We start from the raw sequence: 27,843 nt of genomic DNA, 5'->3' as shown, positions 1-27,843 counted from the left end.
GCGTGTTTGATTTGTGTCTGAAACTGCAAGAAACCTGAAGAGCCTCGCAGAAACACAAACTGGATCAGCCGCTCACACAGAACCAGAACTAGGCCACCAGATCAGACCAATTCACTGAGTCACAACCTGAACCAGTTTGTGTTCCTGAAGAACTGTTCCTCTGAACAGTTCACTGGTTCTGGTTCTGTGTTACTGTGCATCACTTTGCAGGTCCAGTTCACGGTCTCCATGGTAACTGATGCCAGTTCCAGTTTGAAGACTAATAAATGACTTCCTAACCCATCATTACCCTGATAAAGCTGGGAAAACACAAAAACCTGTTTATTATGGGATGTAAATAAAATCCTGGTTAAAAATGACTCCAAGGTAACTCTGAAAAATTATAAATAAATGTATATTAAAAAAATCACTTAAAATAACATTGACTGAATTTAGTTTAATCATCAACAATAACACAAATAAATATATCAATATGTGCACTGAAAAAAAATGACTCCAGGGTTCCTTACTTTATTAACGTAGGCCAATTTAACGCCATCCAGATCAAGTAGCACTGTAAAGAAAAACACGTACATGTTCTATGGAGGACAATCAGGTTTTAACGTGGTACTGGAACTGAAGCTGTCTCATCTCCAATCTCACTGAAGCGGTGAGACTTACTTCAAGCTTACTTTGGGCCACCTCCCAGCCAGCAGGTGGCACTAAAACGCCATAAACTGTAAACCTCAAAGGAGAAGAAGAATGGCGTTAGCGGCTAGCTGTTGTTAGCAGAGCTCCAGGACAACGCGGCCTGCAGAACCGGGGGAACCGTGAGTGGTTCTGACCGCTCTGAGGACCTTGTTGAGGAGCCGGTTGGATCAGAACCAGTCGCTCCAAAAGAAGCAAATGGTAAAACCATAAAAGTTCGGCTGAATCTGTATCAGACCGAAGGTAAGCCCATGGAGACCCTCAATGAGACCCCCGCTGTGCTGCAGCCCCGTTGGAAGCGGGTCCTAGGCTGGACCGGCCCGGTTCCACGACCCCGGCACGGGCACCGGGCCGTGTCCATCAAGGAGCTCATGGTTGTGTTCGGAGGGGGAAACGAGGGAATCGTGGATGAGCTCCACGTCTATAACACAGGTGGGTCCGAACGAGAGCCGGTCTTAGTAACAGGTTCGGGGTGTAAACTGTGGAGTAGGTCGGGTTCTGGGCTCTAAACCTTGGGAGTGGGTCGGGTACTGGGCTCTAGACTGGTTAATAAGTCGGGTTTGGGCTCTTAGCCGAGGAAATGAACGCACCGCCGATTTTAAAGAGGGGAGAATGGGCGGGTCCTGGGTTTAACCCGAGACGGTTCCGCCGTGTGAGGCAGTCGGTGCTTGTGGACCGGAGCTCCCTGGTTCCCGGTCACTCCGGCTGCGGGGTTCCGCTATCCCTGGAGCTTCAGCAGTTAGCATGTAGCAGTTAGCCTGCAGCTCCTACCAACCGCTCAGAGACACGGTGAAAAATGGCGCCTTTTTACTGAAAACACGGGTGACGTCACATCACCCCGCCCACACCGAGGAGGTGAAAATAACCAAAGAAGCCCCATCAAACAGCGGTTATTATGACTGATTTTATTTGGGTTTGGTCCACCAGACCAGATGAACAGAACCGGGTCCAGAAAATACAGATTGAAACCAGAGAACAAAAGGAACACCCCCCCTCCCCCCGCTGACCGAGCTGACCCAACCCCCCTGCTGGCCTGAGCAGCAGGAGGGGGGATGGAGATCAATGAATGAACAACAAAGGAAATATAAATGTAATCAGTTCTCGTTCAGTAGAACCACAGTATAGAACCTATACAGAACTAGCGCACAGAACCAGTGCAGCTTGTGAACCAGAACCGGGTCAGCTCCAGGCAGCAGAACCGTTGTAGAACCTCTGAACACCTGGTGTGTTGCCAGGTCACTTGGCAGCATATTACTGTGTGATGTAGATCGTGTGACTAACCAGAAGCCCCGCCCCCCCAGCCACCAACCAGTGGTTCATCCCGGCGGTGCGCGGCGACATCCCTCCTGGCTGCGCCGCCACGGCTTGCAGCGACGGACGCGGCCACACACTGGGTCAGAACCAGGTCAGAACCACTGCACATGAACCAGGCCTGTACCTTTCTAGGTGTGTCTCAAGTGTGTGTGTGTGTGTGTGTGTACCATGTATCTGGTCCTTGTGGGACCCATAAGGGGGATCGCTGCTGTTGGGTCCAGGACGGGGGTTGAACTGAGTTTCGGTTCTGCTGCAGAAATGAGTCAATGAAAAGTCCCCACAAAGACAGCATGACCAACGTGTGTGTGTGTGTGTGTGTCAGGATGTACGTGTTCGGAGGATGGGTCCCACTCATCGAGGACGACGTCAAGATGGGGACCCATGAGAAGGAGTGGAAGTGCACCAACAACCTGGCCTGCCTCAACCTGGGTAAACACTCACACACCCAAACACACTCTCCTCAAGCCCCGCCCACCGCTCATCTGTGTGTGTGTGTGTGTGTAGAGACGATGTGCTGGGAGACGGTTCTGATGGACGGCGATGAGGAGAACCTTCCCAGAGCTCGGGCCGGCCATTGCAGCGTCGCCATCAACTCCCGCCTCTACATCTGGAGCGGCCGCGACGGATACCGCAAGGCCTGGAACAACCAGGTGTGCTGCAAGGACCTGTGGTACCTGGAGACAGGTGAGGACGCCGTTCTGCAGGTACTGTCCCCCGCTGTGTGACCGTGCAGAGTGAGCGGTTTCTATTGGATAGAAAATGATGATGTCATTCTAGCCAGTAGACCACCTGATGCGTTTCCAGACGTAAACCCAAAGGAACCACCTGAATTCACCTGTCCGTCTCACTTGTCCATGTCCCTCAGAGTGTCCCGTGGCGCCGTCCCGGGTCCAGCTGGTCCGGGCCAACACCTCGTCCCTGGAGGTAAGCTGGGGGCCGTCCAAAACCGCCGACACCTACCTGCTGCAGCTGCAGAGGTACGACATCCCCGCCACACCCGGCTCCGCCCCCGCTGCCACAACACCTGCCAGCCATGCTGTCCCGCCGCCTGGAAGCCCCTCAGCTGCAGGTAGGTTTACCTGGACAGGTGGGCGTGTGGGTGTGACTCTTCCTCACCTCTTGTTGTGTTTCTGCAGCCGTCCTGAAGATGGCGACACTTTCTGCAGGTGTTCGTGTGTCGCCACCTGCCCAGCCCAGTCAGACGGTAAGGACGGTCCGTGTCTCCTCGGCCATCGGAAACGGATCCGTTTCCATGGTAACCTTCCTATCTGTTCTCAGCCAATCGGCAGCAACCCGCAGATGAGCGGCATGGCGGCCCTTGCGGCGGCGGCGGCGGTGACGCAGAAGATCCCTCCGTCCTCGGCAGCCGTCCTCGGCGCCTTGAAGACTGTGAGTTGCCATGGTGACGTCACAATTTGAGGAAGTTAGAAATGCTGCTGGTGGCGCTGGGTGATGACATCATCATTCCTGTTCCAGGTCAACAACCCGGCCACGCGTCTGCTGAAGACAGCTGCCGCTCAAGTGGGCGGGGTTTCGGTAGTCCCCGCCCACACGCCGCAGAACCGGCCAATCATCACCGTGCATAAGTCCGGCTCAGTGATGGTCTCCCAGCAACCACAGGTGGTCACCACTGTGGTGGGCGGAGTCACCAAGACCATCACCATCGTCAACAGCCCCATTAGCCTGGGAGGAGGCGGGGCTTTGGTGAGTGATGTCATTCTATGGCAAGCCATTTAAGATAATATCAGCTGCACGGCTCCCTCGGTAACATCTGCTTCTCTTTCAGATTGGTAACCTTGGCAACCTAGGGAAGATGGTGTCCATGGTCCAAACCCGACCGGTCCAGAGCGCAGTGGTTACTGGTCAGGCTGGGAGCAGCCCAGTCACTCAGATCCTTCAGGTAACAACCAGAGACCAGTCCTCAGCACAGACTGGACCTGTGGTTCTGGACCTCTGGACGCTAAAGTGTTGAGTCCAGTGATTAGATGGAGTTTAACTCCGGCGCTTCCTGTCAGACGAAGGGCGCACTTCCTGCGGGAACCATCCTGAAGCTGGTGAGCGCCGCGGACGGGAAGCAGACCGCCATCATCAGCACGGCACAGGCCGGCTCCAACAAGCCCGCCATCATCAAGACCATCCCGCTGTCGGCTCTGCAGGGGGCAGCAGGTACGCCGCGCTCACCTGAGCCGCCGCGATGAACAGGACCGCCCTCTAACGCAGGCTCCGCCCCCTGCAGGTGGGAACAGTCCAATCACCATCCTGAGCTCCAAGGTGGGAACTCCAGGAACGGAGAAGTTGATCAACGCCGTCCCCAGGATGTCCGCCGGCCAGCAGGGGGTCACACAGGTGAGACGGCACTCTGAGGTCACGGCGGTCGTACAGGTGAGGCGCTGCCAGGTGTTCAACCATCTGTGTGCTCAGGTGGTGCTGAAAGGAGCCCCCGGGGTGGCCGGTACCATCCTCAGAACCGTCCCAATGAGCGGAATCAGGCTGGTGTCTCCGGCTGCTGCTGGCACCAAGCTGGTTGTCAAGGGAACCACAGGTAAGCGGTGCAGGTGAGGCGTCGCTAACTAGGCACCAGCGTGGGTCATGTGACTGTTTCCTGCCTGCAGGCGTCTCCAGCCTGGGCACGGGAACAGGAAACGTCTCTGTCGCCTTGTTGGGAGGAGCCTCGCTGACCACGCCCACCGCCTCATTGGCCAGCCAGGTTGCCACAGCAACCGCTTCCGGACCCAGACAGGTACCTGCTGCAGGGTCGGGCTCATTTAGACCCGCCCCGCTCCGACGATCCTCCTGCTTCCTTTCTGCAGGTGACGCTGATCACGACGCCCAGCGGCGCCGAGCCGCAGCCGCTGGTCCAGGACCTGCCGGTCTCCTTCATGGCCTCTCCGACCTCAGAGGAACCTGGCAGCACCACAGGTACCACTACCACCACTAACGCCGAGGGAGACCCAGCCACAGGTAGCTGCACGCATCAACCTGAACTCCTGTAGAGCTCAGGTAGACGTGTCACAGCGCTGATCGGCTGATTCTGGTCTCTAACCTGCAGCGGTGACTCTGGTCTGCTCCAACCCCCCCTGTGAGACTCATGAGACCGGAACCACCAACACCTTCACCACCGCTGGAGCCGGCAGAGTCCAGCAGGTGAGGCAGCACCTGTTACTGCAGGTGATCAATCTGTGATTGGTCCAGGTGTGATAATGACCCGTTTAGTACAACCCAGCAGCTACAGGTGAGATGATCTGTAGAAGCCGGTCAGGCGTCCCAGTTTCCTTCCTAACTGAACCGAGACATTTCATACCTTCCAGCATGGAGGTATGGAAAGCCAGAGGTGCCACAATACCAGTAGATGAAGTTGAACAGTAACTAGATAATTTCTGAAGAAAATTAAGTGAGGCCTGTCAAAGTGTGCGTGTTGGTCGGACCTCAACCTGATGAATCCTGATGCTGAGTTAAGTTCTGCAGGCCTCAAGGCTGAGTGTGAAAACTCAGCAGCTTAGCATGTCATGAAAATGCTAAAGTTAGCCAAAATGCTTTCAGTAGCACGTGGGCTTTCAATAGCATCCACTTCCTCCATGAGTATGTTATGTTTAGCTTATAAATCAAAATTAGCTGATAATAATGCTATTACTATCATGATGGCTAACAGCAGTGTATGTGGTAAATTTGGCTAAATGTTTTAAGGTTAGCTGAAAAACAGTCAGTAGCATGTTGATCTGCAGTAATGTTCTCCATACTAATGTGTGTAGGCTAACACTGCCAATGGCTTTCTGCATTCACTGTGTTGAACTTTGCTATCATAGCTAAAATGAGCTACAATGCTAATGTTAGCATGTTGATCTACTAGCTTGAATGTGAACTGTCCAGAGGACTCTCAAGCTTCACACTACATTCACCCTGGTGGCGGTGAGCTTCCGATACCGCGTTACGTTTTGGGAGAGCTCTGTAGCAGCCGCGTTAAAGTCTGAAGGTTTTGTGATGCGGAGAACAAGAGGTGTCTCCATGCGTTGCCATGGAAACCCCAAAAATGAAGTTTGTGTTGATAGGTGTGTTCTAACCCCCCCTGTGAGACTCATGAGACCGGAACCACCAACACCGCCACCACCGCTACAGGTAGCTGCTCTCACCTGGTTCTGGTACTTTTGGACTTTTTTCTTTGTGTGTCGTGACATCACTTCCTGTCCTGTTGCTTTGTAGCTCAGCAGAGTGGAGACGGTCTCCATGGAGACGCCACAGACTCCGCCCCCTCATCCGAAACTGCCGTCAGTCAGAGCGCGGCGGTTACCACAGTAACGCATGCCACGCCCACACCGGGTCCATCTGTCCCGGTACGTCCGTCACCCATTCTTGTTTAGTTAGGACCGACTGAGAGGATCACCTGGAGACACACCTGCCCAGGTTCCTGTGGGGGGCGGAGCCTGGCAAGCTCACTGGATACCCATTGGACGACCTGGCAGGTTCTGGCCCGGTTCTGATGTCTGGTTCTCTCTGCAGGATCTCTCCTCATTGGTTGGTGGTGAGAGGGCGGAGGCCTCTGAAACCCTCGCCATGGCAACAGGAGAAGAGGAGGAGCCAGCAATGACAGACGGCCTATCAGAGGGCATGATGTCATCAGGAGTGTCTGCGCTGCAGGTTGAGGTGAATGCTGGAGCAGCAGCAGGTAACACCAGCATGTGCACACGCTAACTTTGGCTCCGCCCCCGATCCAGATGGCGTCCTCAGACGGAGGTCTTCCTCAGCAGCTGATGTCATCAGAGGTGGACGGAGGTGAGGAGATCTCCAGGACGATGACCTTCACGCTGACGACGGGACAGGTCCCAGACCAGATGGCTGTTGCCTTGGCGACTGAGGGAGCAGCCAGGACCGTCGGTAAAACAGCGAGAGGACAGAGACGTCTCCACGTCCTCCGCCGCCTCTAAACATGTCCACGTGTCCCCAGGTGAGGCCGGCCAATCAGGCGACCAGGCTGTCCGCATCGTGCTGACACCACAGGAGCTGGCGGCGCTGGTCCAACAGCAGCAAGAACCAGAACCAGAACCCAGCAGCGTGCCCACAGGTAGAGTCGGGTACAGTTCTCTCTGTGTCAGCTGCGGAACCTGGACTCACTCAGCCCGGTTCTGGTTCTGTTGCAGAGGGGCTCGCCCCGGCCGACAGCCTGAACGACCCGACCGCAGAGAGCCACGCCTCCCAGCCGGCCGCCGCCATCATCAGCGCCGTCGCCCGGCTGGCCAGCACATTCAGCCCCGCCCCTTTGATGACGGAGACCAAGAGCACGGCTGTCGCTATGGCGACGGAAACCTCCAACGGCATCAGAGAGCCGCCTCCTGTAAGACAACAAGAACTCATCAGTACCAGTAGACAGCAGAACCACAGATCCAGATGAGAAAAGAATAAAAACAATAGATGCTAAGATCATGCTAACAACAAGCTAACAGCATGCTAATATGGCAGAATCGCCGACTATAACTAACCATAATCCACTCCATCAATATAGCAGGAATACAGACAAGATGCCATCGACTCACCCTGAACATGCTGACGATGAGCGTCTAACCAGGAATAACATACAACATGCTAACAACATGCTAACAGCACAGCGACAAACACTAAAGCATTGTTGTGTTGCAGGAACCGACCTCTCGTGTGAAGTCGCCGCCGAAGGAGAACCCGTGGTTTGACGTCGGCATCGTGAAGGTCACCAACGCCGTTGTGACTCATTACTACGTTCCCTACGACAACGACGCGGTGGAGGTACGGACCGGCTGAGGTGGCTGATGGCGTCGTCGTCGTGCTGACGGGTGTTGTGTACCTGCAGGATGACTCCGGGCCGGCGCCAGACTACAGCCAGATGAGGAGGGTGGAGCTTCAGCCGGGAACCGCCTACAAGTTCCGGGTGGCAGGAATCAACATCTGCGGCCGCGGCGCCTTCTCTGAGGTGGCGGCGTTCAAGACGTGCCTCCCCGGGTTCCCTGGAGCGCCGTGCGCCATCAAGATAAGCAAGGTGTGTTGCTGCCGTTACCATGGAAACCCGCGGTCCCGTCAGCGTGGGGCGTCCTGTCCTGACGATTGCTGTCCCTCCAGAACCTGGGCGGGGCCCAGCTCACCTGGGAGCCGCCCGCCGTCACCGCGGGAAGCATCACAGAGTACTCTGTGTACCTGGCCATCCAGTCCAGTCAGGCCAAGCCGTCCGGTTCTGGCCCGGCCCAGCTGGCCTTCATGAGGGTGTACTGTGGTTCCGACCCGTGCTGCCTGGTTCAGGCCTCCACCCTGGCCAACGCGCACATCGACTACACCACCAAGCCCGCCGTCATCTTCCGCATCGCCGCCCGCAACCAGAAGGGCTACGGGCCGGCCACGCAGGTCCGATGGCTGCAAGGTCAGAACCAGAACCGGACCAGAGGAGTTCTGCCCCACTGTGACAATGCTGGTAATGTCTGTTTTCTGTTTCCATAGAAACCAGTAAAGAATCCAAGCCGGCGCCGAAGAGAAGTGGAGCTTCTCAGGGAATATAAGAACCGGCGCCGCATCCCAGAATCCCACCTGACACAAAGATGGTTGCCAACAACTCAACCTGTTCCATCGGAACCGGAGCTCACAGATACCGGACCTTGGTTCTGGTCTCATCAATCAGTTGAGACCAACGGCGGATGGTGTCGAAGGTCCAAACCCGACCGGCAGCTGCTCCGGAGGTTCTGAAACTCCTCCGACTCATTTCTACTCGGGTCCAGTTACATCAGCGTCCAATCAGACAGGCTGATGGTTCTGATGGTTCTGGAGCTCCTCCATCATACTGTGAGGTTCTGGTCCAAACTCTGTTCTTCTTCAGAACCAACCCAACACAATGTGAAGAGCTAGAACCGGCTCCCTCCCAGTCCGTTTGTGTTCCTTATTTTAAACCATGAAAACACCAGAACCAGAATTTTCTTGAATGTTGGACTGTTTACTCATCCAGATCTGTTCTGTTCAGAACTGTCAAACTCCTGGCCCGATGTGGGCGGAGCTTAAAGACAACTGGTGTGTTCAGGTGACGTCCCCTGGGTCAGAACTTTGCCTTTTCTTTGAGTTCTGGTGTTTAGTGGGCGGAGCCTGAGATGATTGAGAGACCCTAAAGTGGGCGGAGTCTTGAATGTGGGCGGGGCCTGGTGTGTGGGCGGGGCTCTGCTGTAAAAAGCTTTAATAAAACAAGTTTTTGGTTTTCTTTCTGTTGACGGAGGGCTCTGATTGGTCCGCTCATGCTGATGTTAAATATTCTCTGGAACAATAAAGATTTTTAGAGCATTTTTATTGGCTGTGTGGAGTCAGATTTGTGCTCACACCTGTAGATGGGCGTGGCCTGTGTTGAGCAGATGCAGCAATCAGCAGGATCATTTTTCAGTCACTGGGCGGTCCACATACTCCCAGAACATTCTAGTACTGACTGCTGGACCCAGTGCTTCCTGCTGATCGGAGTCCAAAATGAGAGTCAGAACCAGGTTCACAGTTACACTTTCTGTGCCTGACAAAAATTATTGAACCCGTCAGAAAAATTGTATTTCCGTTTTTAATTCATAATTGTTACAATTCAGGAAGAAATTGTTGATTATTTGCTAATATTTAGCTTAGCTGATATGGCTAATATTAGCTAAATATTTAGCTAAGCCTGGCTGATAACAGGAAGTGAACTACCAAGATAAAAGCTGGGTTTCCAAAACTCTTAACTGCTTTAAGGTTGTTTCTTGATACCTCTTTGTCATCATGTTATCTTTTCTTGTCCAATATTTCAGCTGAGCCAATTTAAAGGCAGTTCAGAAGTTTACTAATCGATCAATAGCAGGTGCACTCAAGTCAGACCTCCAGAGATTCTGCAACTTTCACACCATTCCCTGCTGCAGCTCAGTGAACCAGATGGATGTCTGGCCTGTTCAGAGCTGATTCCCTCTGTTGGGTCAGGAAGTGGAGCAGCCCTGATCTACAGCAACAATGATGCAGCATGGAAGGATTCAGCCTAACACCCAGCTTTCATTTTGAAAATCCACTTCCACTTACGAAATGAATTTGCATATTAGCTATTTATTTTGAGCTAGCTAAATATTAAGTTTTGTAAACTAAATGTAGAGGTAAATAAATAGCATGCTATTTTGTTTTTATTAGAAACAAAATATCTAGCTTTCTAATTAAATATTTAATTTGAAGGTGCAAAAAATATTACAGAAAAATTAATCTCCATGTTTTTTTTAAATAATCTTCGACTCTAATTTGTGAAGACGCAGCCTGTTAACATGGCTGTTAGGAAACGATCACAGGAAGCAGAAGAGCTCCTCCAGGCTTGTTTGAAGCAACTGATTGGATCGCTCTCTGCCAGCCTCATGGAGGCGACATCAGAGCCATGACTGACAGGAAGCTCTGTGTGGACGGCAGCATCGCCACCAGAGCAGAGAGAAGCTTCCTGAATGACAAACGCTGGATCAGCAGGGACCTGAAGGAACCAACGAGCCTTTAGGGAACGAGACGGGGAACAGAAGCAGCTCCAGTCCAGATGAGAGACAGAAGAACAAGAAGAATCTGGAGGACAAACTGCAGAGGAACCAAATGAGAGAATCAGGAATGAGGAAGATCTCAGGCTGCAAGTAAAAGGAGGATCAGATGGACGGAAGCCTGGAAGGAGCAAAAGAGCTGAAGACATTCAGAGAGGTTCAGGATCAGGATCATCATCATCATCATCATCATCATCATCATCATCATCATCATCATCATCATCATCATCATCATCACCATCATCATCATCATCATCATCATCATCATCATCATCATCATCATCACCATCATCATCATCATCATCACCATCATCATCATCACCATCATCACCATCACCATCATCATCATCATCACCATCACCATCACCATCATCATCATCATCATCACCATCATCATCATCATCATCATCATCATCATCATCATCATCACCATCATCATCATCATCATCAGCATCACCATCATCATCATCATCACCATCATCATCATCACCATCATCATCACCATCATCATCACCATCATCATCATCATCACCATCATCATCATCATCATCATCATCATCATCATCATCATCACATCATCATCACCATCACCATCACCATCATCATCATCATCATCACCATCATCATCATCACCATCACCATCATCATCATCACCATCATCATCATCATCACCATCATCATCATCACCATCATCATCATCACCATCATCATCATCATCACCATCATCATCATCATCATCACCATCATCATCATCATCATCATCATCACCATCATCATCATCATCATCATCATCACCATCATCATCATCACCATCATCATCATCATCATCATCACCATCACCATCATCATCATCATCATCACCATCACCATCATCATCATCATCATCACCATCATCATCATCACCATCATCATCATCATCACCATCATCATCACCATCATCATCATCATCATCATCATCATCATCATCACCATCATCATCATCACCATCATCATCATCATCATCATCATCACCATCATCACCATCATCATCATCATCATCATCATCACCATCATCATCATCACCATCATCATCATCACCCCACCTTCCTCTGACCCTCCGCTTCCTGTCAAACCTCTGAACTTCCTCCTCCAATCAGATCAGGAGCTGCTGCTCTGTTTGCCTCCTGATCTGGTTCTGGACCTGAAGAGGCAGCTGGAGAGACGGAACCGGAACCATGTCCAGGTCCAGATGGTGTCGCTGTAGAGCAGTTCTGTGGGATTCTGCAGCATCTCTTCAACCTCAGCCCGACACAACAGAAAGTTCTGTTACTGTGGACGACATTCTGCCTGGTTCCGGTACCAGAGAAACCTCACCTTCACTCATCAACGACTGTAGACCTGTTGCCATGACAACCCACATTATGAAGGTCCTGGAGAGACTCCTGTTGGCCCACCTGAACAAGCTCATATCAGGACCCCCTGGAGTCTGCTTGTCGCCATGGAGACAGAGACGCCATCTTAACCTGCTTCATGAACCCATTTAACAGGATTCAGCCTGATCTGGTCTGTGACGAACTTCAGGAGACTCAGGTGGAGCCGGAACCGTCACCTGATGACCTGACGATGACCTGACGATGACCTGACAACAGACCACAGGTACAGACTAGGGGACTGAGCGTCTGGCTCGGCTCTCCGCTCCGTTTCTCTCTACACTTCAGACGTTCAGCACAAGACTGATTTCTGTCATGTACTAAAGTACTCAGATTACAGAAGTACTCAGATTACTCTGCAGTTGATGGTTTATCGGAGACAGACAAGAGGCTGAGTACAGAGAGCTGTTGGACCGTTCGGGTCACAGAGGGAACAGTCAAATCATCTGAAATGTGAACAAAACAAATGAGGTAATTGTTGGTTTCAGGAGGAACAGGGTCAAAGGTCAAACCCCGTTTCCATCATGGGAGAAGATAAAAACCTGAATGTTCATCTGGATCACAGACACAGAGGAAGAGAAAATCCTTCAGGGTTTGGATCTGCTGTCAGAACCACCAGAACCACCAGAACCAGGAGCTAAAGAGGCTCAACAGCCTGAATAAGAAGGCTGGTTCTGTTCTGGTTCTGTTCAGGTTCTGACTGTGGGTCCTCTGGTGATGATGATGCAAAGAAGGATTCTTCATAAAATCAATAAAGTTCTGGCCAACCCTGAGCGTCTTCAGTCAGAGGCTTCTCCAGAGTCGCTGTAGCACAGACTGCTACAGGAGATTCTTCCTGCCAGCAGCATCTTCAATAACTGAAGAATCTAAATGAATGATTTACTACAACATTTCATTTCCCTTTGGGATTAATAAAGTCTTTTTGAATTTTACAAACGGCGCCATGAAACCAGAGAAAGTCTCCAGAAGTTCGTTTCTCCTGAGGTTCTGTTTGGGTCAAGATTATTTTATAGATTATTTATGTTTCCATCAGTTATTTCCTCAGATTGTCATCCGCTGTCGTTTCATTTCATTTTCATACTTTGATCGTTTCTGTGTTTTTATTTTTCTCATTCCGGTCCGTCGGTTCCGAACCTCTGACTAGCCTCCGCTGGGACGTTCTGGTCGGTGTTGGCGCGCATAAACCCAAACACACGAAGAAGAAAGCAGAAACCTGCTGCTGGCGCACATGTGCGCGCATGGGCGAGGCGTGTGCGTGTCCGCGGCGGGAGCGCGCCTCGTGCTGCTGATGCTGCGGATGATGAAGAGGAGGACGATGAAGAGCGATCAGAGCATGGATCGCAGCTGATCGATCAGAACTCTCAGGTTCTCTGGACCGGTTCTGCTCTCCGGACTGGACCGGGCCGCGGACCACGTGACGACGCCGCTGCAGGTGATCCAGGTAAGCTGGACCGGAACTCCCGCTAAAAGTCTGCGGGGTGAAGTGGCGCGGCGCGCGGGAGCCGAGCAGAGCAGCGCGAGCCAGGGTGGTTGTTATGGTGATGTTCGGCTCAGAGTCCGAACCACACCGAACCGAGCTCAGGGAAGAACCCGGGTCAAGCTACACGCTGGGATGGGGGGGGGGTTGAGGTTCGGTTCTCTGAGTCCAACAGGAAGCAGGCAGCTTCCGGTTCGGTGACTGATCCAGATCCAACTGCAGGAACGGAACAGAACCAGCAGGTGAGCCTGGGATTACTGCTCACTGATTGGCTCTGCTGCTCAGAGAGGTATGCGCGTGCGTGACTCACGTGACACCAACTTGCGCTCGTCTTTGTGTTGACATGTGGAATCAGCTGAGTGACGTAAAAACACACAAACTTTACCCAGAGCCAGCGAGAGCCAATCAGAGAGCAGCCTGGGGTCACATGGCCCAGGGCGTAGAACCGGGTTCTGGTTCCGGTGGGCCAGCCATCGTGGACGGCCAAACGGGGTGACCTGCAGGTTAGAAGATTAATATAATTATGGTCTGGTTGTTATTGTCTGACCGTCACCATGACAACAAGAACCTGGTTTCACCTCTTTCCCTTCATTAGCAGAAAAACTAGAAGAACAAAAACCTGTTTGTCCTCCAGAGACTCTACAGAATCTCAGTTCTTTCAGTCCGAACAGTTTGGAGAACAAGTTCTGGTATTTCGGTATTTTCTTCTTCTCTGTTCTGTTTGCTGGGCTTTGCTGTACCACGCTGCCCCCAGAGGTTACTGCTGGTACTGCTCCGTTTGGACAGCCACGTCTTGCCAACGTTCCCACTGGGTGGTACGGTTCAGTGTTTTTATGGTCCAGTGTATTCAGGACGACGTTTCCACCATCGGTCGGACTCCGACTGGGCACACAAACCCAAACATGTAGGGTTGCATCATGCTAGCACCACAACAAATCTGACGCGCTACCATGTCTGGTAATGTTTCTCCATCCTCAGTAGTCGGTGTTGAGTGACGCCAGTAGCTCCGTCCTAACCGGACTGTACCTGGACTGTACCTGGAGTTGTAGGAGCTTTGGACCTACAACTAATGGGGGACCGTGTATGGGGAGGTACGGGTCGGTTGTACAGGGAAACAGAACAGCGCTGCCCCGTCACCGGACTGGAAGATGTTCAAGTCTTCAGGTTGTGTAAACCGTTGTGGTTGGGATGGAACAGAGTCCTGGCTTTACATCCTCATGACTGTGGAGACCAGCAGCCTTTGGGTTGAGGTACCGGAACCAGTAAGTGGAGGGGTTCATCCAAACTGGGTTTGATGGTAGAGGAGGCCGCCTCAGGCTGCTGTCCTATTGGTCGATGGTGGCATATAAACCGTGATGAATCGGGACCCAGAGGTTCTGAGCCTGGCTCCACAGACACTGTTCCTCAGTGAGAAGCATCTTTTATCTCCAGAGACCATTCGAGTTGGACCTGGAAGGTTCCAGGAAGTACCGGGACCGGCTGCCACTCTCACGGTGGCAGTTTATTGGCTGATTCTGATCTCTGTTTAGGATGGAAGCTCCTCCCACGTCGCCTCTTCCATCCACCTGCTGATGGTTAAGCATCGCACCCAGTGAAGAAGTACCAGGGTTCCGGGTCCATCCTTTCCTCTAACAGAACCAGAACAAAGCCCAGTTGGTACCAGAGGTTAGTTTTCACTGTGTTATCTGTAAATGTTCCCCTCTGTCCTCCTTTACTTGGGATCTGTCGGTGTTGCTGAACATAAACACACAAAGAAGAAAGCCAAAACCTGCTGCTGGCGCACATGCTGGGCCAAACTGGTTCTGATCCCAGTTTGGCCCGGTTCTGGTGGATTCCAGGCCACCAGAACCCAGACTGCAGTCATAGAACCTTGTTTCCTTCCAACAGATTGAAGAAAGTAACTTTCAATATTTGGTTCTCAAAGCAGCCATGAAACACTCACTGTTTGGTACCGACCCAGTTTGGTCGACCTTACTAGGTACCAAATGGAGGAACTGAAACCAGAACCTCTGGACCTGACAGACTGATCCCGACTCTAAGGATAAGTTCTGTTCGGGTCCAAACGGGTTTTCAGGATCAGGTTTTAATCCACGTTCTGGTCAGAGACAAGTCCAGTTGGAGTCTGCCAGGATTGACTCTGAAGAAGGTTCTGGTTCTGCTGAACTGCACCGGTTCTGGTGGAATCTGGGTCCAGACCCGACTCTGTGGGTCTGCTTGGAACCAGGCGTGTTTGTCCTTCTGTAGAGCAATAATATGCTAACTATTAGCTTAGCGCTGTAGCACTATAGCTAACATTGAAAGGCTTCAGAGCACTTAGCGCTGATTTTCCAGATAAATTCTGAAATTTACGTCTGAATAAAGTTTGACGTATCGAGTTTTAGAGGAATATATTCTTGCTCTCGTTTTAAAGTCTGTTTACGCAGCAGTTTCATTTCCTCTGCTCATGCGCTCTCTATTTTTTCCCACCTATAACTTTATTTAAAACAACAAACAGGAACAAAAGTAGAGAACAAGATCTAATCATTTATAGAATATCTAAATATATCGTCAAGATGAAACTGGTGGATGATGAACATCTGCTCTAAAATCTGAAAAATGTTTCTAGGTTAAGCTTTTTGAATTGATCTTTAGTTTTATAGTGATCCCATAGCATAATACCATCACCACCGTGCTTTAGTGTTCTGTGGTTTGGGTGCAGAGTTCTGAACGGGTTTCTGGTTCCCAGACCCAAACAGAACCGCCCGTCCCTCACACGTTGCTCTGGTTCTGTACAGAGGAATTGGGCTTTCCTGTCATGGCTGCCAGTTCTGCTGGGTTCTGCTGGGTTCGGTTCTGCAGTTGGAACGTTGCTGCAGATCGAGGCTCTGTGTGGGTCGCTGCATGTTTGTGTGTAGCCGTCTGTTTTTCCCGGAGGTCAGTGAACGCCTCGCGGCAGCAGTGAATCCGGATCTCAGAGCCCTGCTGATGCTGCCGCAGTGCCTCTGAGCCTGGCGCTGCAGCGCTGTGTGTGATGGATGTAGGTCAGGATGATTCTCTGCTCAGCAACAACGCAGCAGCCAGTCCTGAGCTCTGATTGGCTGAGAGCTGCAGCCAGCCAGCCAATAACCTTTCACCCCTCTGAGCTGTGTGTGTGTGTGTGTGTGTGTGTGTGCATGTGTGTGTGTGTGTGTGTGTGTGCTCTGGGAGGTCGGTTTCTCCTCTGAGGTTCTTTCAGCTCTTCAGTGACCCGGTTTCAGAACCAGGCTCTGGGTCAGTGGGCGGAGTTTCTGAGGTTCTGCTGGGTTTGGACCGGGCCAAAACGGGTCTCTGGACTGAAGAGAAACAGTGATTATTATGAGGAGGTTCTGGTTCTGTCTGATGGGTTCTATTCAGAAGCAGCAGGTCCAGACAGCCGGGTTCTGGATGTTTAGTCTGAAGCTCTTCTGGTTCCGGTTCAACATCCCAAATGTTGCATTTTTATCAGAACATTTTTTTCTAAATTTTGTTTGAATGTTAATTTCATTACAAAGTGACTGTTACCATGGCAACCATGGTCACTTGCCGTCAAGTGCGAAGAGCCCCCCCTGCTTCCTGCAGGAGCCCAGAGAGACATGAAGAGAAAAGACATTTGAAAGGCTGTTAAATGTAATAATTATCACGGGAAAGTTCTTCTTTCACAAATGTCATTCTCTCAAAGCCAAACCGTCTTTCCCCACTTTTCACAAGGAACTCTGCCTCCTCCTCTTCTCTCTAAAATTCACAGACAAACAACAAGATGCAGAACAAACTATTTGAAGCTGCTGGAAAACCACTAATGATTTGTTGTTTCCTCTCCTCTCCTGGTTCGGTTTCTGCAGGTTTGAGTGCATCTGATACCGATACCACGTCTGTTGTTTATGATGGTAATAAATACATTTTCATTAAACAATTAAAAACTATGAACAGATGCCTCATGATGAGATTCAGGGCGGCCATCTTGGAGAGGTCGACCGTTAAGTTTGACCGTCGCAGTGACGTATCGGCCCATTTAATCGATCATAACTCGCTAAATACTAAACAGATTTTCAAGAGTTTTTTGCTGTAAATCTTATTCAGACAGCTATCATAGCTACATTTACAAGTAAAATTATGTTTTAAAATATGTTTTAATTAATTGATACATTGTTGAGCATATTTAAATATTCTTAGTGGGGAAAATATTCTGATAATGATGAGCATTTTACAAAGCACATGACCAGTCATACGTTTTTTAACATCAGTCTCTAGTTCTAGTTTTGGAACTGGAACAGTTCTAGTGTGATCTAAAGGCAAAAAGTGGTGAAATCAACTTTTATTGAAGTTTCACAAATCAGAAAAAAAATTCACAAATCCCAAACATGATTTTAAATATTCTGCTATTAGAGCAGAATAATCCAGTCTTGGTTTGAAGAGTCTAGGTGTTGGAGTTCTTATACTAGAGTTGATTAAAGATGCGGAAGGTAGTGAATAATTAGGTGGAATCGCCCTTTAGCCATTTCCCCAATCGGAAACCAACTTCAGAGCAGGAGTTTAAATTTGCTAATCTACCACAGCTGCTGCTAATCTATGCAGATGCTACTTAATAATCGCATTGTCCAGGTAGGATTCATCCGACCTGAACGACTGACGTCACTGATGCGCAGGCAGTAAGAAAAACAACCACCATGACGGACAATAATGAGCATTAAGTTGTTAATTTGCTGCTCCGGTTTTAGCATCCATTTTTATTACTGCAGACACTGAGCACTTCTTCTGATAGCGGCTGGCTGACGCTATTGCGCCCTCTACTGCGCATGCGGGACACGTTCAGGTGGTCACCCGTTCACACTGCAGAACGCAGACAGGCCGTGTGAACGACCACGGGAAAAAAAAACTGATTTGACAAAAAATGGGAACTGGGTGTGTTAGTCTCAGGTCTCGTTAACGGAATGTTTTTTTGAAAATTGTTAGGCCGTGGTTTATTTGACAGGTTATAATTCACACCCTGACTGGTTATGGGCAGACATTGTAGCCTTTACCCAAAGATGAGGAGCGTCCGCAGAGGAAACTAAAATCAATCAATGAAAAATCCTTTCTGAATATCGTCTCATGGACTCTGAACTCAATGCGTCTCTCTGACCGGAGCTGACGGCGTGTTGAAGAGTTTCGGAGCGGACGCTCTGGAGCTTCTGGTGAGGAAGAGCTTTAAAAACCTTTGGGAGAAATGGAGCCTTGAATTCCAGACTCCATTAAATGCAGAACAGAGGAAACTAAAGAGATGCAACGTTGTGTTGATCCATTTATAGTCTAACCGGGAGCCGGCAGTTTATCTTGAGGAAATAAATGACGGTGCAGAAGTTAATCCGACCGGGCCGGCCCAAGTAACCCTCCACTCTGCGTTGTTTAGGTTCTTGTCTTCGTTCAGTTCCTTTCCTTCAGTTTATTTCCTGAAGGAAAATAAACTCCCTGATTCAAACATATCGGGGTTTGAATCAGTGCAAGCGGCTCAGCTTCACTCAGCTCACTATGACAGAGCGTTATGTTAGCTTTTAACTTAGCACACAAAGTGTTTTATAGTATTAAAGAAACTAAAAGTACAGAAACTGGTGCCAGTAGTCATTACACTCTTTTGTTTTAGTTAATAAAAATAATGTTTTACTTTTCTACACTGTGTGCTGAAGAATGTAATTCACCTCTCGTAAGATTTCACAGACTGGCACTGAGAGGCCAGCAACATGTAACCAGCCAACCAGAGGGGGCGCTATTTCCCCATTACACTGATACATAAAGCAAGTGAGATTCTACAACCTAAACTGTTTCACGGACATTGGGGGACATTGACCCCCCACAGAGTCAGCCATGCACACCCTGGATATATAGATATATTTATATATTTATATATAAATTGTTTCTAGTTTCCAGTTGGGTCAACTTCCACACATTTATCTGTTCTAAGCATCTGTTCAGTGATTGGATGGGGTCAAAGGTCACCTGGTGACATCATAATGTAGAGCTGTGTGTCATCTGCATAGTTATGGTAGCTGATATTATTTCCTGTTATAACCTGAGCCAGTGGGAGCATATAGATATTGAATAAGAGGGGTCCTAGGATTGAACCTTGGGGTACCCCACATGTGACCTTTGACCTCTTTGATGAGAAGTTTCCAATTGAAACAAAGAAATCCCTGTTTTTTATGTAAGATTCAAACCAGTTAAGCACTGGACCGGAGAGTCCGACCCAACTCTCCAGTTCATTCAGTAATATGTTCTGGTCAACAGTGAGGTCCAACAGAACCAGAACCAGAACCAGCACTGTGGTTCTCCCACAGTCTGTATTTATATGGATGTCATTGAACACTTTGACTAGGCCAGTCTCTGTGCTGTGGTAACCATGGAAACCAGACTGGAAGGAGTCAAAGCAGTTGGTTATCATTAGGAAGCTATTTAACTGTTTAAACAGCTTTTTCAATAACTTTACTGATGAATGGGAGGTCAGAGGTCAGAGGTCGGCCTGTAATTCTGCAGTAGTGATTTGTCTAGATTGTTCTTTTTTATCAGTGGTTTGATTACTGCCGTTTTCAAAGCCTGATGAGAAACGATGAGTTACTATTTGGATCAGATCAATAGCAACAGGCAGAACTTTCATAAAAATGTTCTAGAGTTATAGATCTAGAACATCCAGACAGCAGGAACTGGAGCTGAGTTGACTTATAATTTCCTCTAGGGTTTTATAATTAAGTAGTTGAAATTGGGTCATTTTTCCTGTATTTGTTTTGTTTGGGTTCAGTGTTGGTTCTGACTTTATAGTGGATGTGCAGATTAATCCTCTGATTTTTTGAATTTTCTCTGAAAAGAAACTGGAAAACTGGTTGCAGGCAGCAATAGACTGAAATTCAGGTGGTAACGCGACAGGAGGGTTTGTGAGCCTGTCAACTGTTGCTAATAAAGCTGGAGCATTATTAATGTTTTTGTTTATGACATCTGCAAAGAAAGCCTGTCTTGCATGTTTGAGTGTTAAATGATAGTAACGTAGATTTTCTTTATAGATGTCATAATGAAGGTGAAGTTTACAGCAGAGTTGTCTTGCAGATCGAACTGTTTGTGCATTTCTCCATGGAGATTTCTTCTTACCAGACACAACCTTCATTTTAATGGAATCAATGAAATCTGAAACTTTAGACTGAAAATCTTTTACCAACTTATCTACGTCATTACAGCTTAAGAGTGAGGAAGAAGAGTAGATTTGATTAAATGTTTCTGCTGTGTTTTCAGTGAAGAACGTTTTGTGATGGTTGCTGTTTGTCCAAGTGGATTAAAAGATAAAAAACTTTCAAAGATAACAGGAAGTGATGCGACAAGTAATGCCCCCCAAAGCCCCCCAAAGCCCCCCAGGGCCCAGCTAACACACAAAAAAAGAAAAACAACAACAATAAAACAGTTTAGTGGTGAGACTCCATGATCTCAGTGACAGAACCCGACCAGAACCCGACTGAAATGGACCGAGCTCGGTGCTGGAACAGAGATGGAAACAGAAAAGTTTTTATTGGTTCTGTTAATCCAGAACTGTCCAGGCTGGTCATGCTGTGGAGCTTTTGGGCCAGATGAAGGTTCTGGTTCTGACCCGTTCAGTCACTCCCAGTTCTGTTCCCTCCTCCCTCGCTCTCTCTCTTCCTGTTTCTTTGCCGCTCGTTTCCTTCTTCCTGTTTCCTGCTGCCAGCTTCCTGTTCCCAGGCGGCCAGAGTAGCCGCAGCAGAACCGGCCCGCCGGGTCATTGGACCGCTTCAGATGGGATCAGCAGCAGAATCTGCTCTTCATATTGGAGTTTTACTTGTTTTGATTCAAGGCCTTTCATCCGGAGCTGAATCCGTCTGTCCAACAGGAGGCGCTGCAGCAACAGAACCGGTCCCGACGAGCTGGACCCTCTCTAGTTCTGGTTCTGGTTCTGATCTGGAAGAAGTTTTCTTTGTGTGTTCATGTTAGATTTCAGTGAGAAAAATCAGATTTTCTGCCCTAAAAACTGTCATAACTCCTGATGTTTCTTCTTCTTCTGTGGTTTTGCTCTCAGGTTGAACACCCCCTGCAGGCCGCCATGGGAGCTGCAGCAGCTGCCTGAGCATCTCACCTGTTGGATGGCTACAGGTGAGAACCACTGGAGGGTCTATGAAGTGGCTCAGCAGGTGAGGAACACCTGGTGGCGCTCCACAGGTGAGCCGGGCTCCGTGGACGGGACCGGAGCAACGAGGGGGCGGAGTCACATGGGAAGCTCATGCCATGGAGGTCAATGGTCAACTCATTTTAGCACCTGGTAAGAGAGGCCAGTTGGGAAAATCTGTCCGTCTCCCCTGCTTCCTGCCTCCTGTCTCACCTGTATCCTGTATGCAGAGCCCCTCACCTGTCCAAGCAGGAAGCAAAAAGAGCGAATGGCGGAGCTGCAGGAGAGGAGGCGGAGCCTGCAGGTTCTACTGAGCGCGCGATTGGCCGAGCTGAGGCGGATCTGCCTCCAGGAGGCGGTGAGTGATGTCACAGCCAGAGGCAAAGCCTGATTGGTCCGGCCACTGTGCGCTGAGGTGTGTGCTGCGCTCTGATTGGCTAGGAGCTGACGGGTGCGGTGCCCAGCAACTTCCCCCTGGAGGCGGGCGAGAAGCCGCCCTGCGTTCGCAGACGAGCGGCGCCGACCCGCCAGGGGAACAGGAAGTGTCGAGCGGAGGTGAGCCAGGTTTCTCATTGGGTTCAGACAGAAACAGCCGATAACAGAACCTCCAAACGAGCTGTAGGACAGAACCGTTTTGTTCTGCAGTGACAGGTTCTGATGCAACTGAAAGGTAAGGCTCTGTTGTTCCGGTCCAGAACCAGCAGAACCCAGCGGTGGATCCAGTGTAGAACCACCCGGTTTAAAGTGGATCCGGGGTTCTGTTTGGAGGTGTAGTCTGGTTCTGATGAAGTAGTGCCCTCTGCTGGTCGGCTGACCCTGTTCTGTTTGTGTGAAGCAGGAAGAAGACGGCCACCGGCCCAAACCCAGAAAGACGCTGTTCAGTGCCGCGCTGAGGAAACACAGCGACTCTGAGAACGGCACACACACTCACACACACACACACCACGGCAAGAGGACGGTGCACCGGGGTTGCCACACAGGTAACACACACACAGGTAACACACACACAGAGATTATGGTACTGTATCTTCATGGGGACTTCAATGGACCCGTTGTGGTGTGATGTCACACAGCAGGTCCCGCCCCCAGCTTCCTGTTGCAGGATGTAAACAATAACATGCAATGTGTCTCTTCATTTCCACACAAATATACTTGTACATTGTGTGGACAAAATGTCCTCACAATGTTTGTACGTCCTCATAACTATAGAAAAACAGACACACACACACACACACACACACACCATTGTTTCTGGAAGGAAGGCCTCTTCCTGCCTTTATCCTGAAACACAGTTTCTCTGTTTTTCCAGACGATACAGTGAGATCAGAGAGCAGCTCCACGTCAGACTCGGCAGGAAACGACAACGGTAACACACACACACACACACACACGCACACACACACACACACACACACACACACACACACACAGACAGGGTTTCTGGTTTCGGGAGAACAAAACGTCCCGACAGCGTCTGATGTTCTGTAAACATCAGGATGAAATCAAATCAGATTGAAGCAGATGATGTCACTAGTGGCGCCCCCCTCAGGGTAATTTAGGAACTGCCTGACAGGTGATGGTAGATGCACTGGATGCTGGTCCTCCACGTACCAGTTCAACCAGTTAGTCATCTACCAAACTCTGATGAAGGTGTTGCCTCATGGTCCGGTGGCCCACGCTGTGTCAGCTCTGGTCCCTCCAGGACCTTCGTGATGCGTCATGGCGACCAGCAGGATGACCTCACGTTCTGACGTTCTGCAGTGGAAGTAGAACGGCCCTGCTGGTTGCTGGTTCCACCATCAGCATCACCGAGCATCTCATCATCCTCACTGTAGGGACGGACCCAGACAACTTCCAGGACCGGCAGCTGGGATCTCAGAACAAAAGGGGCGTGGCCTAAATCTCAGCAGACAGTCAGTAAAGTCCTGGCAGGATTCAGTGCTGATGTGGATCATCTCTGTGTTGACAGACAACGGTGGGTCTCAGTGTCGCCCCCTGCTGGTTTCTGCTGGATCTCCTGTGGAGGTTTTCAACCAGAACAAACCCAGGAAGTCGTCGGTCCTCAGCAGGTATGCCGGACCTCCGGATCCACTCAGGTGTTCCTGACTGGAAAAACTATGACCAGTTTGCCCAGTTAGTTTTATGTTTGGTACCTGCCAATCAGAAGAGTTTCTCACCACCTGACCTCTGACCTTTCAGGACTGAATACCGTGAGAACACCAAGCCTCCTCCTCTGCCCCCCTCACAGCCTCCTCCTCCTCCTCCCCGCTCCCAGGACTCCTCCTCCTCCTCCGACGCGGGGCGGGAGGTGGGCTGCCGGACGTCGCGCCAGAGCAACGGCTCCGACAGCCTCCTGACCCACAACACCCCCCCGGAGGACAGGCAGCAGGGGGCGCTGCGGCCGAACGGAGCCACCGTTTCCAGAGGAACGAACGCGGCCGGGTCATTCTGGAGCTCTGAGTCGCTGACAGAGCGGCGCGGCAGAAACCACCCCGTGGCCCCAGAGGGGGGGGTCCGCGTCCGAGGGGGGGGCTACAGCGAGGTTCTGCTGGACTACGTCTGGGAGAAGCAGCGGCAACTGCAGCGCCAGCAGTCGCAGCCCAGCAGGCCGCTCCACAGCGCCGGCTCCGCCCAGCAGCCTGCGGGAGCCCCGCCCATCTACCGCGGTCACCACGGCGACCAGCGCAGAGTCACCGTCACCCGCACCAAGTCCTGCGGCCCGTTCCTGCCAGTGCAACAGAACCACGGTGACATCACCAAACAGGCTCCGCCCACCATCCAGCCAGACCCCCACCCCCACCTCCTGCCCCCCCGCCCGCCACAGCTGCCCCCCCAGCAGGACTCCCAGCTGGAGGAGGCCACCCGAAGCCTCCACAAGGCCCTGGCCCTGGAGGGTAAGGGAGCAACACAGAAACTTTATAAAGCCTGACTGGCGCCACCTGGTGGATAACACGAGGTCAGGAACCCTCTACCTGCTCTCAGGTGTGACTTTGTCTCATTTGTTCTTCACAGGTCTGAGGGACTGGTACCTGAGGAACACCTTAGGATCCACCCACCAGAACCAGGCCGGTGGAAAGGTCTCGACGGCTGCCAACACTAAGGCAAATGGTGGGGTCAAAGGTCAGGCCGGAGGGGTTGGCGTCCTGCAGCAAAGACGCACGGCCCACGGAGTCGTCCAGCAGTCGACCTATCAGAGTCATCACTACGCCGCGCCGCATCACAAGCAGACGCTGCCGCACTCCGCCACGTTCCACGGACATCCGCTGCACGGGAGGTAGGGGTCCGCCAGCAACTTCATCCCCCACAATGCCTTGCTTTCTGGGCCAAAAGACTTTTTTTTGTTTTCTCCACATCAATGTGAACTGAAGATGAAACCAGAAGCCATCTCTCCCTCTCTGTGTCAGGTCTGTGGACAGCTCGCTCTACCAGGACTCCTGTCCATCCCAGAATCAGGAAGTTCCCCTCAGAGACTTGGCAGTGGACCAGCCGTCTCCTGGGACTCTGGTCTGATCACCAGCCAATCAGAGGAACAGACTTGGACGGACCCCGGCCCGGTTCTCTGGGCCTCCTGTGATTGGGTGATGATGAACCAGCTGACCCAGTTGAGAGACTAGCTGAACACCCAGACGCCCCATGCACCTTAAAGACAGGTTCACCTCACCAAGACCTTCATCTGACATGAGAGGGTCTGCTAAGGAAGACCATCTACTCATCAGAGTGTTCAGTGGTCTGTGGAGGAGTCACGACCCAGAACCAGAACCTGCCTGAATCCAGTGGATCACCGATGGTTTAACTCTGTTTGAGAGAATAGTGTCCAACCAGAGTCACTGGTTTGGGTCAAGAAGGAACCCTGAGTTCCTCACTTCTCAAGGTTCCTGGTCTAGAAAGGTTCCCATTAGCCGGTTCTCGTATCACCACAGCTGGACTGTGGAGCACCAACCGGTCCAAGTTCTGGGTTCCTGGTCCTCAGACTCTGCTCAGACAATCTGCACCCCCCAAAGACAGAGCCTCGCCTGCTCTCTGACATCACCAGCTGACATCACCAGCTGACATCACCAGCTGACATCACCAGCTGACATCACCAGCCCTGATCAGCTCAGGCGTTTACCTGTTAAAGCCTCAGGTGAGTCCAGACCGGAAGCATCAGGTAACTTTGCAGTTTGGACTCAGAATTCCTGCACTATGAATCCAGCACCTAGTTTCATTCTCAAACCAGCAAGACTGGACCTGCAACAGGACCGGACCGGCCCGGTTCTGGCCGGCTCAGAGATCCAAGATCCAGAACTTCTTCAGGGAAACCGGGTCCAGGAGAAAGTTCTGGTCCTGCAAAGAGACAATCCAGATCTCAACAAGCTAGGAATGTCACCAGAACCTGGAGGAAATCTTGTTCCGGATCCAGACCTCCGTCTTCATCGGGACTCGGATCAGAACCTGGGTTCTGGGCCCGGGTCAACTTCAGGTCATAATCAGGAAGCAGGTTTAGTCTGAAGCAATAAGAGGAGCTTCGGGTTTCACGTTTAAGAGCTTCAGAACAAAAGAACCCAAAAACGCTCAGAATGACAATCAGACGATGATGTCACAGCGGTGATTGATTTCATCATTGATCGACTGTTTGGTCTCGTTTTCTACAGATCTGATGTCATCTGATTTTATACAAACTTTTGTTACTGAAATGATGGTTTTTAATGCAGAACTTAAGTTTTATTGAGAAGAATCAGTGTTCACACACGCCTGTCCTCACACACACACACACACACCTGTGCTGTTCCACACCTGGGCCCGTATTCTCAAAGAATTCTGAGACAAAGTAGCTGAGTGGCATTTAATGTAATTTTAGTTTAGTTTTTTTTCCCCCTCCAGGGGGTCTTTTTGTGGCTCTAGTGTCCCTTATGACAGCAGGCTGACAGGAAAGGGGGAAGACGTGGTAAATGTCGTCGGGTCTGGGAATCGAACGGCCATGTTGAGGACTCAAGGCCTCCAAATGTGGGTTGTGCTATCCCCTACCACGCCCTAATGTAATTTTAGTTTTATCGTCGTTACTCCAGTCTGGATTCACTGGAGGCGTTTTTGTTTTGTTTTTTTGTCTTTGTTTTGTGTTTCGACCAATCACAGCCAAGTCTGGACCTGTTGATTTATTTTAAAAAGATAAAAGATACCAAGAGACGTTCTAGTTTCAAAACAAAACCATTTGACATGAGTTTATGGTTCACCCTTCTCACCAGCAGGTGGCGGCAATGCTCCACTAAGTTATTGGCAACAACCGTTGTATAGATGAGGAACCCTAACCCTAGAAAACAGCGTCCACGCGTCATGCTTAACAACGGGGTTAACCACACCTAGCAACGGGGGTGACCACACCTAGCAACGGGGTTAACCACACCTAGCAACGGGGGTGACCTTCGGAGTTTGAGGATCTCTGTGAATACGGCCGGTACTGTTCTACACCTGCTGGTTCGCCTCACCTGTGCCTGAGGTTCTGTGTCTGATCCAGTTACTCTGCTGGGTCGCTGCAGCTCAGAGATTTGAATTTTCTTAACGATGAAACATTTTTTGTTAAAACCTCCGTCAGTCATGATGAATATGAACAGGAACCGAAAGACAAGCCCCGCCCACTCTGATGGCGCTGCCGTTCTATTGGTTGCAGCCACTCAGGTGTTTGGTTCTGGTCATGTGACCGCAGCTGGACACGCCTCCTTCGCCAGAGCAGAACCTGAGTACCTGAAACTGGTTCTGCTGACAGCCCAGAACCAGCCGGTACCAGTCGGTATCAGCTGGGATCCTGCAGGAGTTCTGGTCTGGTCGGGGAAGAGAAGAGGGATCCGGTTCGGTTCTGACGGTGTGTGTGCTGCATGTTCTCAGTCCATTCAGAACCCGTACAGGAACGTGTGTTCTGAAAGCTCCAGAACCGGACCTGGCCGGTACCGCGGCAGCTTCTGTGATGGACTGAATGTTTTTGTAGTTTTTGTGTGTAAATAAAACTTGTGAATACGTTTCTGCTCTGCTTCTGTTAATGGACCCAGGAGGTTCGGTTCTGTCCGTTCTCAGCTCTCTGTGCTTCTCACGGAAAGTCCAGTTTGGCTAAAACACTCCAGCGCCCCCTGCTGCTCTCGTTGTCGTACAGCATCGGATTCGGACCAGATCAAAGCTCCTTATTGTTCTGGATCAGAACATCATGTGAACGTTAAAGCCTCGGAGAGGTTCCGGTTCCGGCTCCTGGATCCCCGAATGGAAAAGTCACCTGACGGTCTTCAGGCAGGAGAACGATACCAGATGTTCATCAAAGAAAGAACGTTCCCGAAACATCGGGACAGTTTT

The 27,843-nt window shown here is 50.5% G+C and overlaps 3 protein-coding genes and 1 long non-coding RNA gene across 9 annotated transcripts; 3 read left to right on the top strand and 1 right to left on the bottom strand.

Moving 5' to 3' along the window:
• The first annotated feature begins 721 nt into the window (after positions 1-721).
• LOC122830061 (host cell factor 2-like) lies at positions 722-2,234 on the top strand. The gene is made up of 3 exons (XM_044115112.1): positions 722-1,119; positions 1,989-2,092; positions 2,223-2,234. The coding sequence occupies exons 1-3, from the start codon at positions 939-941 to the stop codon at positions 2,232-2,234; spliced, it is 297 nt and encodes a 98-aa protein (XP_043971047.1). The 5' UTR covers positions 722-938.
• On the top strand, positions 2,135-9,285 carry hcfc1b (host cell factor C1b). The gene is made up of 23 exons (XM_044132041.1): positions 2,135-2,430; positions 2,506-2,685; positions 2,867-3,070; positions 3,138-3,205; positions 3,280-3,390; positions 3,478-3,705; positions 3,788-3,901; positions 4,017-4,167; positions 4,238-4,347; positions 4,423-4,543; positions 4,614-4,741; positions 4,812-4,962; positions 5,051-5,145; positions 6,048-6,114; positions 6,199-6,329; positions 6,496-6,639; positions 6,711-6,870; positions 6,941-7,057; positions 7,134-7,327; positions 7,630-7,752; positions 7,817-8,002; positions 8,083-8,377; positions 8,455-9,285. Exons 1-23 carry the CDS (start codon positions 2,268-2,270, stop codon positions 8,511-8,513), a joined length of 3,300 nt encoding a protein of 1,099 aa, XP_043987976.1. The 5' UTR covers positions 2,135-2,267; the 3' UTR covers positions 8,514-9,285.
• Positions 9,286-9,420: 135 nt separating this feature from the next.
• LOC122840775 lies at positions 9,421-13,801 on the bottom strand. 2 transcript variants are annotated; one of them, XR_006372289.1, is made up of 4 exons: positions 13,711-13,801; positions 11,868-13,616; positions 11,597-11,792; positions 9,421-10,554 (listed from the first exon to the last, which is right to left on the bottom strand). It is a non-coding gene; the product is annotated as an uncharacterized LOC122840775 (long non-coding RNA). The 2 variants fall into 2 exon arrangements; XR_006372287.1 differs by having other exon boundaries at positions 11,597-13,616.
• Positions 13,230-27,521, top strand: ccdc120a (coiled-coil domain containing 120a). 5 transcript variants are annotated; one of them, XM_044133167.1, is made up of 11 exons: positions 13,720-13,903; positions 14,930-15,065; positions 21,442-21,681; positions 21,759-21,886; positions 21,970-22,083; positions 22,364-22,508; positions 22,838-22,894; positions 23,498-23,597; positions 23,728-24,422; positions 24,541-24,802; positions 24,933-27,521. In XM_044133167.1, the coding sequence occupies exons 3-11, from the start codon at positions 21,648-21,650 to the stop codon at positions 25,036-25,038; spliced, it is 1,641 nt and encodes a 546-aa protein (XP_043989102.1). In that variant the 5' UTR covers positions 13,720-13,903; positions 14,930-15,065; positions 21,442-21,647; the 3' UTR covers positions 25,039-27,521. The 5 variants fall into 5 exon arrangements, with proteins under 5 accessions (XP_043989177.1, XP_043989102.1, XP_043988945.1 ...); XM_044133242.1 differs by lacking the exons at positions 13,720-13,903; positions 14,930-15,065 and adding an exon at positions 13,230-13,364; XM_044133010.1 differs by lacking the exon at positions 13,720-13,903 and having other exon boundaries at positions 14,917-15,065.
• Positions 27,522-27,843: the final 322 nt, after the last annotated feature.

Source organism: Gambusia affinis, linkage group LG01 (assembly GCF_019740435.1).
Source record: "Gambusia affinis linkage group LG01, SWU_Gaff_1.0, whole genome shotgun sequence".
Lineage (NCBI taxonomy): Eukaryota > Metazoa > Chordata > Actinopteri > Cyprinodontiformes > Poeciliidae > Gambusia > Gambusia affinis.
Note: the sequence above shows the minus strand (reverse complement) of the source record. Positions and strands in the feature narration are given on the sequence as shown.

What these genes read in the sequence shown, in the direction of transcription:
- LOC122830061 (XM_044115112.1), top strand. Translation starts at nt 939, where the DNA reads ATGGAGACCCTCAATGAGACCCCCGCTGTGCTGCAGCCCCGTTGGAAG. An exon ending in GCTCCACGTCTATAACACAG is followed by an intron (nt 1,120 to 1,988) that starts GTGGGTCCGAAC and finishes CCGCCCCCCCAG; the next exon opens with CCACCAACCAGTGGTTCATC.
- hcfc1b (XM_044132041.1), top strand. Translation starts at nt 2,268, where the DNA reads ATGAAAAGTCCCCACAAAGACAGCATGACCAACGTGTGTGTGTGTGTG. An exon ending in TCCTCGGCGCCTTGAAGACT is followed by an intron (nt 3,391 to 3,477) that starts GTGAGTTGCCAT and finishes TTCCTGTTCCAG; the next exon opens with GTCAACAACCCGGCCACGCG. An exon ending in GGGAGCAGCCAGGACCGTCG is followed by an intron (nt 6,871 to 6,940) that starts GTAAAACAGCGA and finishes ACGTGTCCCCAG; the next exon opens with GTGAGGCCGGCCAATCAGGC.
- ccdc120a (XM_044133242.1), top strand. Translation starts at nt 21,648, where the DNA reads ATGGAGGTCAATGGTCAACTCATTTTAGCACCTG. An exon ending in ACAGGAAGTGTCGAGCGGAG is followed by an intron (nt 22,084 to 22,363) that starts GTGAGCCAGGTT and finishes GTTTGTGTGAAG; the next exon opens with CAGGAAGAAGACGGCCACCG. An exon ending in CAAGGCCCTGGCCCTGGAGG is followed by an intron (nt 24,423 to 24,540) that starts GTAAGGGAGCAA and finishes TGTTCTTCACAG; the next exon opens with GTCTGAGGGACTGGTACCTG.